The sequence below is a fragment of the Colletotrichum destructivum genome, chromosome 7, assembly GCF_034447905.1.
Source record: "Colletotrichum destructivum chromosome 7, complete sequence".
Taxonomy (NCBI): domain Eukaryota; kingdom Fungi; phylum Ascomycota; class Sordariomycetes; order Glomerellales; family Glomerellaceae; genus Colletotrichum; species Colletotrichum destructivum.
Window position 1 is genome coordinate 47,116 of NC_085902.1, and position 17,837 is coordinate 64,952.

At 43.9% G+C, this 17,837-nt stretch overlaps 4 protein-coding genes across 4 annotated transcripts; 2 read left to right on the top strand and 2 right to left on the bottom strand.

The window, feature by feature from the left end:
- Nucleotides 1-8,513: 8,513 nt before the first annotated feature.
- CDEST_10538 (uncharacterized protein) lies at nucleotides 8,514-9,355 on the top strand (the record flags this gene model as incomplete). Its single annotated transcript, XM_062926694.1, has 2 exons — nucleotides 8,514-9,057; nucleotides 9,345-9,355. 2 exons carry the CDS (start codon nucleotides 8,514-8,516, stop codon nucleotides 9,353-9,355), a joined length of 555 nt encoding a protein of 184 aa, XP_062782745.1.
- Nucleotides 9,356-10,238: 883 nt separating this feature from the next.
- Nucleotides 10,239-10,998, top strand: CDEST_10539 (uncharacterized protein; the record flags this gene model as incomplete). The annotated part of the gene is made up of 4 exons (XM_062926695.1): nucleotides 10,239-10,483; nucleotides 10,539-10,635; nucleotides 10,701-10,869; nucleotides 10,925-10,998. 4 exons carry the CDS (start codon nucleotides 10,239-10,241, stop codon nucleotides 10,996-10,998), a joined length of 585 nt encoding a protein of 194 aa, XP_062782746.1.
- Nucleotides 10,999-12,729: 1,731 nt separating this feature from the next.
- Nucleotides 12,730-13,536, bottom strand: CDEST_10540 (Putative FMN-binding split barrel; the record flags this gene model as incomplete). Its single annotated transcript, XM_062926696.1, has 1 exon — nucleotides 12,730-13,536. The coding sequence occupies one exon, from the start codon at nucleotides 13,534-13,536 to the stop codon at nucleotides 12,730-12,732; it is 807 nt and encodes a 268-aa protein (XP_062782747.1).
- Nucleotides 13,537-14,899: 1,363 nt separating this feature from the next.
- CDEST_10541 (uncharacterized protein) lies at nucleotides 14,900-16,854 on the bottom strand (the record flags this gene model as incomplete). The annotated part of the gene is made up of 5 exons (XM_062926697.1): nucleotides 14,900-15,226; nucleotides 15,286-15,484; nucleotides 15,548-15,865; nucleotides 15,936-16,246; nucleotides 16,297-16,854. 5 exons carry the CDS (start codon nucleotides 16,852-16,854, stop codon nucleotides 14,900-14,902), a joined length of 1,713 nt encoding a protein of 570 aa, XP_062782748.1.
- Nucleotides 16,855-17,837: the final 983 nt, after the last annotated feature.

Below are 17,837 nucleotides of genomic sequence, written 5' to 3' on the forward strand. Positions count from 1 at the left end.
TTAGAGGGCTTTAGCTAAGAATCCTACAATTATATAAGGCTAGTTTGCACTTATATAAAACATAATTGCAAAGTATAGAATACTTAATAATAATATCTACAATTTTAATAAGACTAGGTTCTTAATAAGAATGCTATTATATGCAAAGGTTGTTATAACGTCTAACTATAAGGAAAGGCCTTATATAAAGCAGCCTAGCAATTAGGAATAGGTTTCTATTATTTAGGGTGTATATATAGATAGCTAGGTAATGCCTCTATATGTTATTATAAAAGGTAAATATTACCTCCTCTCCTAGTATACTAACAGCTAATTCTTAGCTATATAGTGTATCTATCTAAGCAAGAATAGATAGATAATAAATAATATTAGCCTAAATTAGCTAAAGCACTTTAATTAGTGTATAAAAACTTATATAAAAGGTTATTATTACCTTTTAATCCTTAATAGTTACAATAGCTATAAATTAACTAACTTTAATAAATACTATAAGAAATATAATATTATTGCTTTATGCATACCTCCCTATTTATTACATAAGCTTTAGCCTCTTAATATTAAATGCTTTAGCCTATTAAAGTACTTATATAGTAAGGAAATTAAGAAGATAATGTAGATGCAGATTTTGCATATTACTAAGGATAACTTCTTTTCTACCTTTAAAGCAGCATTCTTTACCTTAATAAGTAAAAACAATATATAAGCTAGTTTTTAATAAGCAGGCTTTATACCTTTTAACCCTAAAGTAGTTCTTTCTTACTTAGATTTTAAGCTAAAGATGCTAACACTATTAAACTTACAGCTAAGCAGCTAAGGCTCCTAGGATGCAAAGATACTAACTACAGCACTAGAGGGTGTATAAAGTGCTTCCTCTTTTAAAAAGAAGATCTAAGCACATTAAGGTAGCTTACTAACACTAATATATAAAGTAATTAACTTCTAGGCTAGAGGTATTAGTAAGTTAGCCTATAGGCTTACTATTATTAAGGCTAAAAACTATAAGCTTTATATAAAGATAAAGGTATTAAGTAAGTACTAAAAGGCAAAAAAGACCTAACTACATCTTGAAGGGTTACTTAATACTGCTAAAGTAGAGGCACTATAAGTAGAAAAGGGTAGTATTAATGCTAGAGGAGAGAATAACCCTTAGAAGGAGGGTTGTATAGAAGGTGCTAAACTACGCATAAGGTAATATAGTAATTACAAAAAGCCTAGATATAACGTATAAACCTATAAAGTAGTTTAAGATAGTAATAAGGAATAAGGTAATAAGTAGTTTTAAATTAATTTTATATATTGTAGTTAAATTAACTTATATAGAAGGTAGAAGGGTAGAGAAAGGTAGGTAACTTACTATAATAGGCGACTTATTATGTAGGTATGTTATTAAGTTTCTTTCTTTTATACCTCCTGCTAAGCCTTTACCTTAGCTTTAAAGTAGATAAAGCATTTATTATATTTACATTCTTATTATCCCTTATTATTATTATAGTATAATATAAGGTATTTAGGATCTAAGGTAAAGGTTGTAATATCTCTTTTACTATAGTATTATATTATTTAGAATAGAAGTTATCTGCATAAGTAGACATCTTAAATAGGTTCTTTAGTATATTAATAAAGGTAGAAGTAGAACTTCTTTTTACCCTTTCTATATATCTTATAGTTATTATCTAAATACTCTACCTAAAAGAGGTCTTTATAGTTCTTATAGTTAGGGTTTAGTAGAAGGTAGTCTTTTAGTATAAGTAGTATAAGTAAGTAACTCTTCTTATATACTATTTTATAAAACTAGACTAACTAGTTATTATTCTTAAGGTAAATAATCTAGTATTCTAGTTGTTTTAAGGGTTTTAGGTTTTCTTCTTTAGAGCTAGATGTAATATAGGTTTTATAGTACTAACTAGAGATAATCCTATAGTTAGGTGTTTCTTTTAAATTGTAGTTTAAGCTGTTTAGCCCTTATAGGTAGTTGCTTATAGCATATTTATATGCTTCTCTTTCTTAGGGGGTCTATATTTGTAGATCTCTTAAGTTAGCTGCTACAACTTAGTTAGGTGTAGTAATATTAATTTTGCTATTTAGTATTACTAGGCCTTAAAGAGCTAGTCTTTTAACTTCTTTAAGTTATTCTACCTAAAGCATCTTATTAAGTTGCTTCTTAATCTTATGTATAAGCTTTTAACTAAAGCCTCTTTATATTATTATAAGGGTTTGTGTTTTAGTAGTGTAGTTCTCTTTATTCTTAAGAATTTGTTTATATTCTTCTTTAAACTCTTTAAGTTCCTTTAGGTTTTCTTAAAGTTATTATCTTTTTTAGAGGTATTATTATACTATATTAAAGGTAATTACTTACGCTTTATTCTTAGTTTTTATTTAGAGAATAGCTATATTAAGCTATTAAATGCATTCCTTATTATATTATTTAATTATCTTATAGGTGTAAATTTCTTAAGCGTTAGTTATTACTAAGACTTTAGGGGCCTTAGGATACTATTCTGCTTATTTCTTACTATCTTAGTAGGTAAGGTAGTTATTATTATAGTATGCAGTCTATAAAAGTAAGGCGTAAGAAGTATCTTTACTAGTAAGATTAATTTATTAACTTTTTTTTAGTACTAATTAGAATTACTACTTCTTAGGTTATTAGTATTCTCTAGCTATATATTCTAGCTTATTGCAATTATAGTACTTAAAGTCTTATATCTTATTATCTTTTTAGGCTATACTAAAGTCTATTAGGCTACTATAGTATCTATAGGTAGTACTATTATAATTCTAATTATTCTACTAATAGTTTTCTTTAGGGTGTTTAGCTTATCTATTGCGCTAAAGGTAATTTTGCTAAAGTTATTATTAAGGTTGCTACTAGTACTTCTTTCTTAAGTTAGCTAGTGCTTACTTCTTACTTTTCTCTTTATGTTATTTATAGAGTCTATTGTTAATTTTAATAGTAAGTTTAGTATACTATAGACAATTATTTAGTTAATCTTACTTAAAGAGTTTATCTTTAACATCTTTTTTAAGTTCTTTATAGAATAAAAAGATCTTAGTAGTATTAGTGTAATTAAGTTTAGTATAAATGTATTTAAATTCTAAAGTATAATAAGTAGCTGTGTTAGAATAACATAATTACATAACTGTACAATACCTATAACTTAGGAATAGAGTGTATAGACTAGATTGTGCAGCACTTATGCATACATAAGGGAATTATTACTTAGCTTAGCCTAAATAACTTAAGACTAGATAAGACTGTATATCTATCTTATACAACCTTAATCCTATAGTTAGAAAGGATAGTTACAAATATCTAATCTTTAGTTCACCCTACATTTTTAGTACCTACATGCACATACAAAGTCTATTTAATAAGCTGCGCCTTTCTATTTAAAGTTAATAAGGTTGCGCTTATATTATTATTATTTATTAGGTTTTTAAAAGAGAGATAGAAGTACCTTTTTAAATCTATAGTATCTTTAAAAGATAAGTTAGGTTTTAGTTTTAAGTTTATCCTATTTATTAGTTATAAAGTCTATAAGATAGGGTTTAAACTAAGTAAAAGCTTATCCTTTTAGAAAGGAGGCTATATAAATAACCTTTTTAGCTTTATTTATAAAGCTTATTCTATAGAATTGTTAATAAGCTTAGACTTAAGTAAGGAATTCCTTAAGTTATTTTAGGGTTTTATTAAAAGTTTAAGGTAAGTTAAGTTAAAGTTTCTTTCTTTTATTATAGTATAAGGTAGTAATAATGTTAGCTGCTGCATAAAGAGTATTAACTTCTTACTAAAGCGCTATAAGCTAAGTATGCTTAAGGTTCTACTAGATTATCTACTAAAGTTAAGTAACTTTAGTAGTATTACTATTAAATATTTTTTATATATAAGCTATATCTTAATAGGTCTTTTTAAGTTTTTTAGCTAGCTTTATAGCGTTATTTTTACTTCTAGAGGACTTAACATCTTTTATTTCTTTATCTAAGGTCTTAGGGGGTATAAGGGCCTTTTTCTTAAAGGTAGAAGCAGAAGTTGTAAGAGTTGCTTTAAAAGCTATTATATTATTGTTGGAATAACATGATCACATGACCGTACGACACCTACGACTCAGGAACAAAGTGCACAGACTGGATCGTGCAGCACTCACTCATACACAGGGGAATCATCACTTGGCTCGGCCCGAATGACTCAAGGCCGGACGAGACAGTATATCTGTCTCGTACGACCCCAATCCTGTAGTTAGAAAGGACAGTCACAGATATCCAATCTTTGGTTCACCCTACATTTTCAGTACCTGCGTGCACGTACAAAGTCCATTCAACAATTATACTATTTATTAGCTTTATAAAGTTAACTTACTAAATAAGAGTAATTAAAGTATTATAGTTAGCTTTCTATAGTAGTATCTATTAACGTGGTTGATAAGCTCGGCGATCAGACAAGCTCGGCGATCACCCGACCGGATAAACTAATCTTTCACCTTTACGTACACATCACACTATACTCAGCAATGTCCCTTATGAATAAAGAAGCTTAATTGAACTTAGCTATCCAGGCAATCAAACAAACTGAAAATCTTAGTATAAGAGCCGCATGCCGGATCTACTCAGTACCCTACTCAACGTTACGCGACCGAATTAAGGGAAAGCTGTCACGACGCGACGTATTGCCTAGCTTACGAAATTTGACTGCGCTTGAAGAGGAGAAGCTAGTTGAGTACATTCTAGACCTGGATTCCCGATCGTTTCCTCCTCGCCTCAGTGGTGTGGAAGATATGGCTAATCGACTGCTTGCCGACCGCGACGCACCCCCAGTTGGGAAGCGCTGGGCTTCAAACTTCGTCAAGCGACAACCACAGCTTCGGACGCGCTTTTTTCGTAAGTACGACTATAAGAGGGCCCAATGCGAAGATGCAGGCGCGATAAACGCGTGGTTTCGCCTTGTGGCGAACACAATCGCGAAATACGGCATCGTGGACTCCGACATCTACAACTTTGACGAGACTGGTTTTATGATGGGCCAGATTGCATCCGGAATGGTCGTCACTAGTGCCGAAAGGCGGTCAAATACGAGAATGATGCAGCCTGGCAATCGTGAATGGGTTACAGTCATTCAGGCCATTAGTTCGTCAGGCTACAGCGTTCCGCCGTACATCATCGTTGCGGGCCAATATCACCTCTCCACCTGGTATACTGAAACCGGTCTCCCACGCGACTGGGTCATTGCAACGTCTGAAAATGGGTGGACAACAAACGAAAGAGGCCTAGATTGGCTACGGCACTTTGATCGGCATTCAAAACTGCGTGCAAGTGGTAGTCATCGCCTCCTTATCGTCGATGGGCACGAAAGTCACCACGCCGCCGACTTTGAGATATATTGCAAGAAAAACAGTATCGTCACACTCTGCATGCCGGCTCATTCGTCTCACTTGCTTCAGCCCTTGGACGTTGGGTGTTTTGGGCCACTAAAGACGGCATACGGTCGACAAATTGAGGATAAGATACGCCGGGGTAATACGCATATTGCGAAAGAAGACTTCTTCCCTGCGTTTCGTAAGGCTTTCACGCAAGCTATCACGGAAAATAACATTCAGGGAGGATTCAGAGGAGCAGGGCTTGTCCCTCTAAGCGCAGAAAGTGTGCTTTCAAAGCTTGATGTCAAGTTACACACTCCAACACCTCCAGGGTCCCTCCCAACAACACCCCCTGCGTGGACTTCTCAGACGCCAAACAACCCAACAGAAGCATCTTCTCAGTCTGAACTCATTAAAAGGAGGATATCCCGCCATCAGAATAGCTCCCCAACTTCAATTATTGAAGCTGTAGAGCATTTATCAAAGGGAGCGCGAGGATTTATGCACCAGATTGCCTTATTAAGGTCGGAGGTCCAGATCCTTCGAGAGGAGAATAACCTGCTTAGCCGACGCAGGAGGGCTAAGAAAACCCGTCTCAAACAAGGAGGAAGTCTTACTATAGCTGAGGCAGAGGACCTTCAATCACAGAGAGAGGCGACAGCTCAGATTGAGGAGGAAACGCGCCGGAGTAGTGGTCGCCGACCGAGGACTGAGACGGGCCAACGGCGGTGTGGCGTCTGTGGGAACACCGGTCATAATGCGCGAACATGTCAATTTGTCGAAGAAATATCTGAGGAAGAGGACCTCCATTAGTTGGAATTCAATTGATTTCCTGGGTGTTGCTTATTAGTTGGAAATGTGCTGTGGTTGCGGTTGGGTGATCGCCGAGCTTGTCTGATCGCCGAGCTTATCAACCACGTTAGTAGAAGCTAAAGTAATAAAGCTAGAGAATAGTACTATAAGTTATACTAAAGGGATTAAGTCTTTAGAGGATATAGTAATTAGTTATATACTTAATAAAGGGCTTATAACATTAGTTACTAGTAAAAAGTACTAAAAGTATTTAAGAGGATAATTATAAAGTTAATTACTAAAGAGCTATAAAAGGTAATCTATTTATATAAAATAAATATCTTTATATTCTTAAGTATTATTCTTAAGACTAACATCTTAAAGTTAGTCCTTATTTTAAGACTAACAATCTTAATGTTAGTCCCTAGTGTAGACTGCTTATTATTTGTTAATCCTTCTTATCTGCATGTAACCTTCTCTAGTTCTTCTGCTCTAAGGAGTTACCTGTGTAATCCTGTTTCTTATCTATACAAATGCTGTGCCGCCTGCGCCCTGCCTGGCCTAGTAGGGCTGCATCACCTGTAGCTTGTTAGGTTGTAACAAGCAGCTAGACAGCTAATGTTCTAATAATAACTTAGAATACAAGCCTGCTTTAATAAAAGCTAAGAGCTATAAGCGTAACATAGTAAATAATATAATTAATAAGTGCTAGAGGGCTAAGGAAAGCCTACTTTGTCTTAGGAGAGTATAAGAGGTCCTTAAGTGTCTAAACAACTGCGTGAGTATGGCTAAGACTGAGGGCGAAACGGTTCGAGAAAATACTGAGGCGACTACGCCGTATTGTATACGTATCAGATAAAAAGTATCAATCATCGTTATGCTGTGTTTCAAAATGCTGTCGTTGAATGCCATACACAACGGCCGAACGTGCATGCGTAATGCCGCGTTGCGGGAAGTATCATGGCCGAGACCGGGCAGTAAGCTTGTTAGGACGAAGTGGAACTCTGGAATTGCCGATTCAGAAACGGCTTACTATTCTGCGTCGGCCGAGTATGCCACGTCCGATGAATCAACATCAGGGGGCATTTCTTCAAACATGGAGTCCACTTCTCCAAAGGCAAAATGACCTCCTAGATACCCCTCTCTCAGGGCAAGCCGTCGGTAGGCCAAGTAGGGACAGACTACCTCGCCAATGTAAGACGATGGCTCGGGAAGGTCAATCTGCTCTTCAAAAGAACTCCCGTTCTGTAAAAGCTGCTGGGTATGCCAAGATCTGACTTGTTGGCATCGCGAATTGCGTGAGAAGCAAGCAAAATCAAAACTTGCAGACAGTCTTTCAGAGCATATCCGTCGCGGGACCCCGGAGCTCAAAACGCGCTCTCCACAGGGCAGTGCAAAAGGTCGTTTTTTGGCACAGAACTCAACTTGCAGCAGCTTGAAATCTCCATTATTGACGCACTGTCGCCAAAGTCTCTTGTTGAGACAAAAGCCGACATCTTTTCATCCACGTCCCCTCTGGCATCAGTCTTTGCACCAGCCATCGATAAGACTTTAGTAGAGGGGCCGACGTACAGGCGACGGCAAGGTAAGATGTCACGCATGCCTGCCTAAACGTTATATTGATTGTTGCTTATTAACGTGCTCTCGGCGCAATCCATTGACATCTCAACCTATGACGACGTCAAAAGTCTTTGTAATTGCATCCGGAAAACGTCATAAAACGCATCCACCCATTGCCAGCGTCAAGCAGGGCGCCATGGTTTTGAGAAACATGTCGATTTGTCAGGGTATTTCACAGTAACCCACAACCCTATAGCTTGGCGACCTACCTAGTCTAGTTTGTCTACTTATTGCGTAAGCATCCTTATGTTAAGTCTCAGCAGGACTGGAATATTAGTTATTGTGTTTGATAGACTGTAGATGTATAGCAGTAAAGGCTAGGAAACATACTTAAAATCGTTAAAGACAACACTGCAAACAGGCTAATACTGGATAAGTCAATAAGTACTTCTTCTATCCCCTGAAGCAGGGATGTCTAGTGCGTAGGGTTGTCCGAACGCTCCTGTCAAGTGTATGAGTCGTCTAAGAGTTTCAGACCACTGTTTGACTGGAACTCTAATCCGGCAACAGGATGCCGAGCAAACCTAAAAAATGAGACGCACCTGCGAAATATATAAAGTAGGGAGTGCGGATTGATCTGACATATCTTCACTCCAACCATATTCTCTTCTTTCTGTCATTCATTCCTTCTCTCCTCACGGCCAAGCGCCAACTTTGCTTGTCAATTCTTCTTTATTTCCTGCTGTGGCTGGTCCTTTTTGTCCTTCACTAGTAACTTGAAGCTGTCTCTTGTATCGATCACTTATCAAGATGCGTTATGCCATATTTTCTGTAGTCCTGGCCGCTTCAGCCATTGCCAGTCCCGCTCCCAAGAAAGCGCAAAGGGCCAAGGCAGTCGACCCGGCCCTCCAAGCCAAGGTTGTCGGCACCATCAACCAGTGGCTCAGCGACATCCAGAGCGTGAACAACTTTGTCGACGCCGCCGGCCAGCTAAAGAGCAACGCTGAGATCAGCAATGCAGCCGCGACCGCTTTCGTAGCTGCGCAGAACGAGGGAGACTCGAGCACTGCCCTGCAGGCGGACGTCAAGCTTGACGCCAAGGGCCTGGCAGCCGCGCAAGCGCTTAATGCCCAGTTCGGCATCATTGGCCCCGCGATCAACGACACCATTACGAACCCGCAGAATCTACAAGCCAATCTGGCCAAGATCAATGGAGCTCGCTGCCCGGCCCCTGTTGGACAGGACGCGATCGGCAATGAGGGCGCCGTGCAGGCTGCAGCCGCCAAGGCTGTCGGCACCACCTCGGCGCCGCCAGATGTCCCCAAGGCATGCGGCAAAGCTGCTGCGGCGGCTGGTGGACAAGCTAACGGAGGAGCCGGTGGAAAAGGGGCTGCAGCAGCTGGTAGGAAGGACGCCGCAGCAGCTGGCGGGAAATCTACCTAAGTTATTAAATAACAAATAGAAACATTGGGTAAAGACAGTAGTCTATAAAACAGTTTGGATTAGCATAGACTATATCAACACCACACCTAGCATATCTCTTAGCACTCTAGACGTTAAACATACCATTATCCTTATTATCGTTAGCGTACTATAGGGGTTTTCTTACCTCTTTAGCTATAAGTCTACTTAAACGCGCAGCTGTATACTAGCTAGCAAAGAGTTTACTGTCGTATTAATAAGTTACTAAAATTTAAACATTTGACTGTAGCTATATCTTAAACTCCAGCATTGCTAGTAATTGCCTCTATAGCAGCATTAGAAAAGATGTTTGATTCACAGTTTTCCTGTAAGTAAACTATGCCTAACCGGGGGCTGTATACTAATCTATCTAGAAAAATTACCTAAAACAGATAGTGAGCCTGGGGCTCTACTTTTTCCTGCCTCTACACAGTACAATACTACTAACGTTAACGTTAGTTAGCTCAAGCCCAATCAGGCCTGTACTTGTGGAATGTGAAACCTGACAGAGACGTCCGCCTGAAAGATTTAAACGCGGGCTGTCGTCTGATATCTCCAAGTGGTAATGCCACTCAAGGGTTCGCTTCATAATCCCACATAGGTCAACCCCAGTCGCATAATCTACTCGGTTTACACGGCAATACGATCAATGGCGCGGAGTTGCCGGGGTCGCTCTGGGCTCACTGGAGAGATAAAATGAAGGGTGTGGTCCGCACCTAAGGTTGGATCCCCCAAGGTTGACCGCTGATGTTTCGTCGCAAGGGGAGCTGGCCGCCCCCTGCGTGAACGGACACACTAGCATCAAGTGAGAACTGCTTTGTAACCGCAATTTCGTAGGTTTTGTAACAGGGGCATCAAACCCAGGCAACCCCTTGAAGTGTGTGCTTCTGTTGCTCACTATAAGAGCCTCAAGAGGCGCCAAGAAAAATCATGGAATCTCGCACTACCACATTCTCTTCATTCACTTGCCCTCCCAGTATTCTTTTCTATTCTCTTCCTGATATTCATTACCCTGGCGGTAACTCTAGTACACTCGTTTATCCCCTAAGAGTCCCTTACACCCTCGGCATCATAATGCTTAAGTCGCTCTTTGTCTATAGTGCCGTTCTAGCGCTCTCCGCCGTCCAGGTTGCCGCACATGCCGCCATCAACCCGGTCATGGGAGTCACTGGTACTGCTGCTCGCGAGGACGTCAAAAGGCCATCCAACAACGCACCCTGCGGAAACGGTGTAAACATTGCGTCAGCCATTGGAAGCTCGACCTCGGTTAAGACCGATTCCTCGGGCTCCTTCACTGTCAATGTCCAGAACTTTAACGGGTCTGTGAACTTTATCCTTAGCTATCGTTTGGGTAACACTAATACGTATTTCCAGTGGCAAGGACGGTTCGCGTCAGGTTACTATGAAGGTGGACGCTGCTGGAGACGGCAAAAACTTTGTGGATGGTACTGTGTCGGCCAACGGCCAGCTTGTAAGTCTCTCTCCTACAGGCACACGGATGGATTTCTAGCAGTCCTCTAACAAAATCGACAATAGGCCCCAGCAAGCACAGGCACCGAGAAGGTGACCGCCTCGCTCCCGGCCGGTACCAAGTGCAGCGGTGGAGCATCAGGAGACCTCTGCATTGCATCCTTCACAACGGCTGGTGGATTTGGCAACTGCGTTGTTGTGCAACAGGTCGGCGGCGGATCTGGTGCCTCAGCTGGTAAGATGTTCAACCTGATTAGGCCTAATTTGACAGAAGCTAACCATCTGTTCAGGTGCCAATGCTGCCACCAAGAACAATGCTAAAGGAGTTACAAACGCCAACTGTGCTCGTGCTTTCCAGGCGTAACCGCTTCTAGAACTAGGAGATGTCGATAGGAGGCAGGGAATAGGCTAAGAGCATTGCATCTAAAGACAATGCTATCCCCTTAGGTGCTACTAGACCTTCAAAATGCCCTATAAGGGGTAAAGCTAATGGGGGCCTAAGGAGGCCTTTAAATTACCTAATTGTATTACCTATCTTCGTCAAGCGGGCAGCCTCGGCAGCCGTATTTTCTTGGGCCGGACGGGCCCTTTCCGTAGACGTGTCAGAGCTACCCGAGGCAATACCCCGATCGGGCAAGTATCTATACCTTAAAGCCCATCAGAATCGGATTCGTTGGGATTGTCGTGATCTCCTGGGGCCGGGCCGGCACGTTAAAGGGTAAGAAGGTCCCCGGAGGTCCCGACTCGGCCGGAGGCTTATTAGGCCGGACCGTACTATTGTTACACCGCTCCGGCGTACAGATGGCTATACAGCCGACTTTAAGGTCTTCTAGAAGGACGTCAGCTCCGTACGGAGATATGAGAGGTATTAGAAGGGTCGGACTCTTTAGCAGACATTGTAATATTAATTAGAATGTTGAATTTAGGAGTAATGCTAGGTAAATTAACACAGGTGGAAATGTTGTTGCGCTATGTGCTTATTTAAGTAGGGAGTCCCTAAGTAGCTCCTTTATTTAAAACAGACTTTATAAATTATAGACAAGCTAATCTAATGCAAATGATAGTAATTAGTATAGGGTGCAATATAAGATAGACCTACTCTTATAAGGATAGAACTACATAGTCTAAGTAGCCTAGCTAGGCTATTGTTTCTACTTTCCTCTTTTAATATAGTCGTCATTCAACAGTAATAGTTAAAACAGTAACCCGGTTTCACTGAGTAATCTATTTAGATCTTGTAAGAATGCAGATGTAAGATGCAGTCTGCTTCGCGTGTGATCAAGTACTGCTGGCGTTGGTCGTGACCATCCAGGAGTCAATGGAGCCCTCAGCGTGGAAGAGTATGGCATGACCTGCATTGCCAATGGCGAGCATGTGGTTGTAGTCCCATCATGCAGGATCAAAATAATAGTACAAGAAGTAAAAGCCATGGGGCCTTCCTGGACAAAACGTTGATTGCTGTCACTACATGCTTGAACCAATAGGGCACGCCGGATGTGAATGGCCGGCTGACAACTGTTTTCAACAAAATTGGCACGCAGTTGGAATGCGCCAAGAACCCTTAGAACCAGGCACGCCAAGGCATCATCTCTTATGTTTAAAGCGTCGTGCTGACTATGTATGACAACGCCGACTACCAAGTCCGGATCCTGGACCACTGGAGAGTTGGCCGTTGATTTGTTTAATCTTTCTTGATTGGCCGTCCGCGTACTTTCTTGCAGGACCGCATCGAATGAATGAGACTGTACTGAAATGTTCGCACAGACGATGCGGCGGACGAGGTGCTTAGGGTTACTTTAAGACGTTCTCCTCACCGTCATGACCGCGAGCTAAACATTAGTGCTCAACTCGGCCTGGTTTTCGGAGCCTTTTAACTGTCGCTAGTCAGGCTTCCAGCCCCGAGGTGGTTGAGAAACGTGATTCGGAACGACTTCATCGTCGCCAAGAGGTGCCAGCGCCTCCCGGCACAGCTACGGACTACACGTACTTCAACACTTTCATTGACAAACAACAAATTTCAGACCTTAACAATGAAAACAGCCTTTAATCTTCGGGGCTACCTGACGTCTTCTCGCTTAATAAAATTGATACAGACCTAGACATTTTGAAACGCAGCAGGATCCTCTAGCACCCGCTTCACAATCTCTTGGCTGTATTCCTCCGCGTTCTCATTGAAAACCTTCATGTACTCCGAGATGTGTTCAGGAAGTTGCTCCACGAGGTTGTGCCTTGATGGAACGGGTTCTTGTAGGTGCTCGACCAACGGGATGTACCCCGACCAAACACCCTTTCTCATTTCAGCGTTTTCCAGGTCCTCCTTCACCTCAGATACTGGGCCCGCGCGAACCTTTGCGCTGCCGCTTTTCACGCGGATGCGCAAAACTTGCGTCTGCAACAGCTCATTGGCGGACGGGGGCTGGCGCACTTCTTCCCATCGTCCTGCGACGAGGCCGTTGGTGATGAGCTTCAACGCCCACAGCTTCTCCTCGCTGTCCGTAACCAGACTCGCGTAGCCGAACAGGGAGGCCGAACGGTAGTTGCAGGAGTGCGCAAAAGAACTTAGAGCGAGGACGATGCCGTCCACCTTGGTAGCTGATACGCAGACGGGGAGGCCAGGTAGCCCCTTGGCCATCTTCTCTCTCGCAAGATTGGCCATGCGAGCTGAGATGTAGCCGTGGATGTAACAGTCGAGAGGCTCGTCAATGTCGGCGCTGGGTCGATCAAAACTGCCCATGGTGCCAATCATGGGAATGACGGTTGGAAACTCAGTGTCGCCCGGTGTGAAGGTAACATGTAAAGACATGCATTGGTTGATGATGCTGTGGACGGTCTTGAGGTCGTAGTCTGCGCGTTTGTCCGCCAGTCGATGGACCTTGTTGACAGATGTCTTTGGGTACTCCATTGTTTCTCGACAAATGTAGTTGATGCTGGCGGAGAATGGGGTTCTTGAAATGCTGGGAAAATCGAGGTCCGGCGACTGTGTTCAAGCCGGATGCAGTGAATTACCTGTCAGGATTCGGATAGTGAACAACTGAAAAGGTAGCTTGCGGGCGTATATTCTGCTTTCAAATATATGTATGTTGATGGTCAATTGGTAGCTCCACTTTTAGAGAGCCGTTCCCGTGGAGAAGTCCCGGAGCGGGGCCGAATGTGTCCGATAATTGCTATCAGTATTGAGGCCATCGGCCTTTGTCGGACGTTGGCTGAGCTTATTGGCACGACTTCGACCAATGACCGGCCAGTGATTTGGCGTAAAAAAAATTGATTCAGATGCCAGATCAAAGTAATCTCAGCAGCTAATCCCCTGGATCCTATTGGTGCTCTTGCCATCCTGGGGGATGATTATGGGCTATTACACTTGCTTTGAGTGGAAGCGATGCCTATCGCCGATGGGTAAATCTTGTTGGGGTACGTGGGGTGCCGCAAGGCTACTCTGAGGAGGAAAGGAGGTCTTCTTACTGTAGAATGCTCGTGGCAATTGCAGGTCGGAAAAGTCCAAGTTGATCCACGGGCTGGACGCCCCGACGGTGGAGAATCTTGATGAGATGGCCATTCGAGGGTCGGAGATTGCACGTGTATCAAGTGATAGGGACGCAGATTTGACTCCGGGTTGTTAGATTTGCGTAGTTGGGTAATTGACAGAAGTTAATCGTCCATCCCTTCGACCACGAGACGGGGTCTCCCAGCAGATTTGGTAAATGCACACTCTCTGTCGTGATAGGGGGCCAGAGCCTAGCAAAGCCCTGATCGAATGATACTCTCTACTGAAAGTGACACTGATTAGTAAGCATTTTCGTGGTCCAAGGGAAGTCTGGCAACCTCGGCCCAAATGTCAGTAGTCCAGAGCTACAGACTCCAAGCCTCCAGTCACAAGGTCTTCGGCTCTGGCGTTTACATTTACCCAAGTAGAGTTGCAGGAACGATCGAAAGCTAGGCAACCAAACGACGTATGCTCACTGTTTAGAAGGCGGTTAATCATTTGGGATGCGAGAGCCGCGTGACAAAGCACGGGATTACACATGCCTTATATCTGTTTATTCTTCCCACCCCAGTCTCCTCCACCACCACCTTTTGTCACCCATGATGTCCATAGTTGTACCTTGGCGCCGCCAGGGGGGGTGCCACTCCTCTCGGAAACGCCATCTCTCCAATCAACCAGACACGGCTGCCGACAGCAAATAAGACAAGAAAGCTTGGTTCAGGGACGCGACTTGGTAGGCGTACCATCCAACCATGACACTGAAAGACCCCGCATGTCAGGTACCTCAGCCGTCACCCGGAAGTTGGCTCATCGCCGACAGCATCAAAGCAACGTCGGGCGCGGTGCCATTCTCGATGATCTGCTGGACCATGCCAGAAATCTCCCTCCGGGACTCCTCATCAATTGTCCCAGATGTGCAGGATCTCGAGATGCTGTTGGCCAACACATCCAGGCAATCACGGTAGACGTCTGCCTTTTCCGACCGATCAGCGAATATCGCGAGACTCGAGGCGATGTCGCGAATGGCCCGGTCGACATTCTTGGGAATCGGGACCGCCCGGCGAAAGACGATATAAACCATTGTCACGCCGACTTGGAAGCTGAACAGCATCTAGTGGAAAGTTAGCAGTATACTTGGAGGCGAGTAAACCGGCTCGAGGCAGCACGTACATCGCCCCAGTGCTTCGGGATCTGGCGCTTCTTCTGCAGCGCTCGGAAGATGCCGACAAAGTCGCAGCAAGCCTGGAGTTTCTCATCGATATCTGGCGAGTCGATATCGGCAGGGTTAAGTCTATAAAGAATCACCCGCGTGATGGCCGCGACGTGGGTCAGCCCAAGAGAACTTGCGTATCCTTCGGTGTTGACACGACTGGAAACATGTCAGCGTGCATGATCTATCCATTTGCCCACCGACAAACCCCAACCAACCTACCCATATCCGTACATCTGGCCATCTTGTGACCACTTATCAACTGCGGCTCGAGTTTCTTTCGTGAACTCTGCCCTGGCTTCGGGGGCCATCGTTTGCGTGGCGGACAAAATTTTGGAATGAATTTGCCGTATGCGACACATGTGAGCGTAATAGCTGAGATTGAAATTGTACGTTGAGCCTGTAGTTGCGCCGGGCACGTCTGACGACCAAGGCATGATGTATCGAGGCTCGAGTCCGTTGGCATATGCCGGCGTCGTGATCCATTCCTCGGGAGGGTAGGGAGGAATGCAAAGAGTGATAGCGACCACTTTATCTAGCCTTGTATATTGTCAGAAGAAGAGTAGGACGATGATTTTATGTCTGGGCGTGGAATATTTTGCAGGCTTACATGTAGATACACCACCAAGCTTTGATGGCCATTGCAGTCTCGGCGGTTCCGTCTTGCACGAGACGGTGGAATCCTTTCATCACTGCGAAACGCATGGCCACGCCAATGATGTGTCCCAGTCGTGGAGTGCTTTCGCCGTGCAGCGCGTGAATGGCGTAAAGAAGCATTGCTTGGAGGCGAACTAGAGGCTTGTACGAGTGATCCGTCAGTATGGTCTGGTCGGCCTGCGCTTGGAGCATCAGGTTGTGATGTTGCTGTCGCGTGAAGCCGTCGAGCTTTGCCTGACGCAAAAGGGAGCCGACGGCGAAGATCTGTGCTGTCATTAGATAGAGCTTTAGGTTGAAAAAGAAGAAGGGACTACTTCACGTGCCATTTTGACGAGGTAAGATCTCCAGGCATCAGTGCTTGACAGGAAGATTTCGCCCATCCTCCAATCTTGATACCCTCGGCTGCATTCTTCTACATCCAGAAATGGATAGCGCGGATGAATGGTTTCGAAATAGACCTGAAAGAACACGGCACCTTCGTGGACGGACACCTCTGCAAACGTTGGAGCAGACCCCTGGCCCAGGACGTGTATTGGCATGGCCGGTTCGCTGTGAGCGGCGGAGTTCGCACTTGTGTCGTGATTTGCCACATCGCTGACGGAGAAGAGGTTTTCGTCTGACTGTAGCATATCCAGACCATAGATGATGTTGTTCGAGTCGTCTAGAGGGGCCATGAATGTCATTTCCAGCTGATCCGGACCACTTCGTGAGTTGGAAAACCCGTTGGTGATCCGGGGATCGCCAAGTTGTTGAGAGGGACCATCTATCGGCTGATCAAGTGACATTCCGGCAGTCGCCACCGTCGCTCCATGCTGAAGATCCGAAACCCGAGCTTCGAGTGATTCGATGTAGTGAACTGAGTACAGGGCCATGCGCTCGCGCTCTGCGGGAATACATTCTGCGCTGAGTCAGTACGAGTTTAATTCGCACAATGATGCCTGAAGAATATGTCCGGCAAGTCGCCCTCAACGACAACATTTCGTTTCACAGACATAACTCCAACGCTTTTCTTGAATGCACCCAACGTATAGCGGCTTGGACCATGCCCTCCATGTTGTTTGGCTGTCAGCCGATTCTAATGGTTTAGAAGCCTGACAACAAGCATCATGTCGTTTTGAAACAATGCGAGGAAGCAACAGTAGAGCTCGAGGTCACACACATGGGTTATCTTGAATCACTGACCTTCATTGGCCGAAGCACAGTTTTGGCACTTTGGTGGGCCTTCGCACCTCTGCTTCCTCGTCCGGCACCGTTGACACGCCTTTGCCCTCCTCGGCCGGGACAGGCCTGGTGTTTTTTGAGCTGATCGTGGTGAGGGCTCGGAATTCCCGTCCATTTTTCGGACTCGTGCCATAGGTGAACAAGGAGTTTCTGTCCGAGGTGTGATATCCAACGGTTGCTACTGGTACTATGATGAGGAAGACGGCCGATGTCGTCCGACCGAAGAAAGGCGCAGACCCGTTTTGAGTACTGCGTCGGACATCTTCGGGGCTTGTTTCGGACCAGAATGGGAACCGGGAGGGTGTGTTGATAAGGTGTCTCCAATATCACTTAAAACCGGGCCTGTTGAGTAATACAATAATCTGCCGCTGGGCGATGTATAAGTGGAGTCAATCAGCTCACCCCCGCCCGGCCTTGGGAAGTTGGAACAAGAAGACCAAAAACAACAATCAATAGAATCACCAATATATAGCCACCTCATCTACTAGAATCCCCTTTCCTAGAGTCCTTACAATACAACCGCACTGTATGCCTATCTCTATGCGTCTGCCTGCGACACTAACCTGGTAGAACAAAAAACAGTCTACTTAGTAAGATTAACTACTTGTTAACTGATGAACCCAGGTAATCTCCA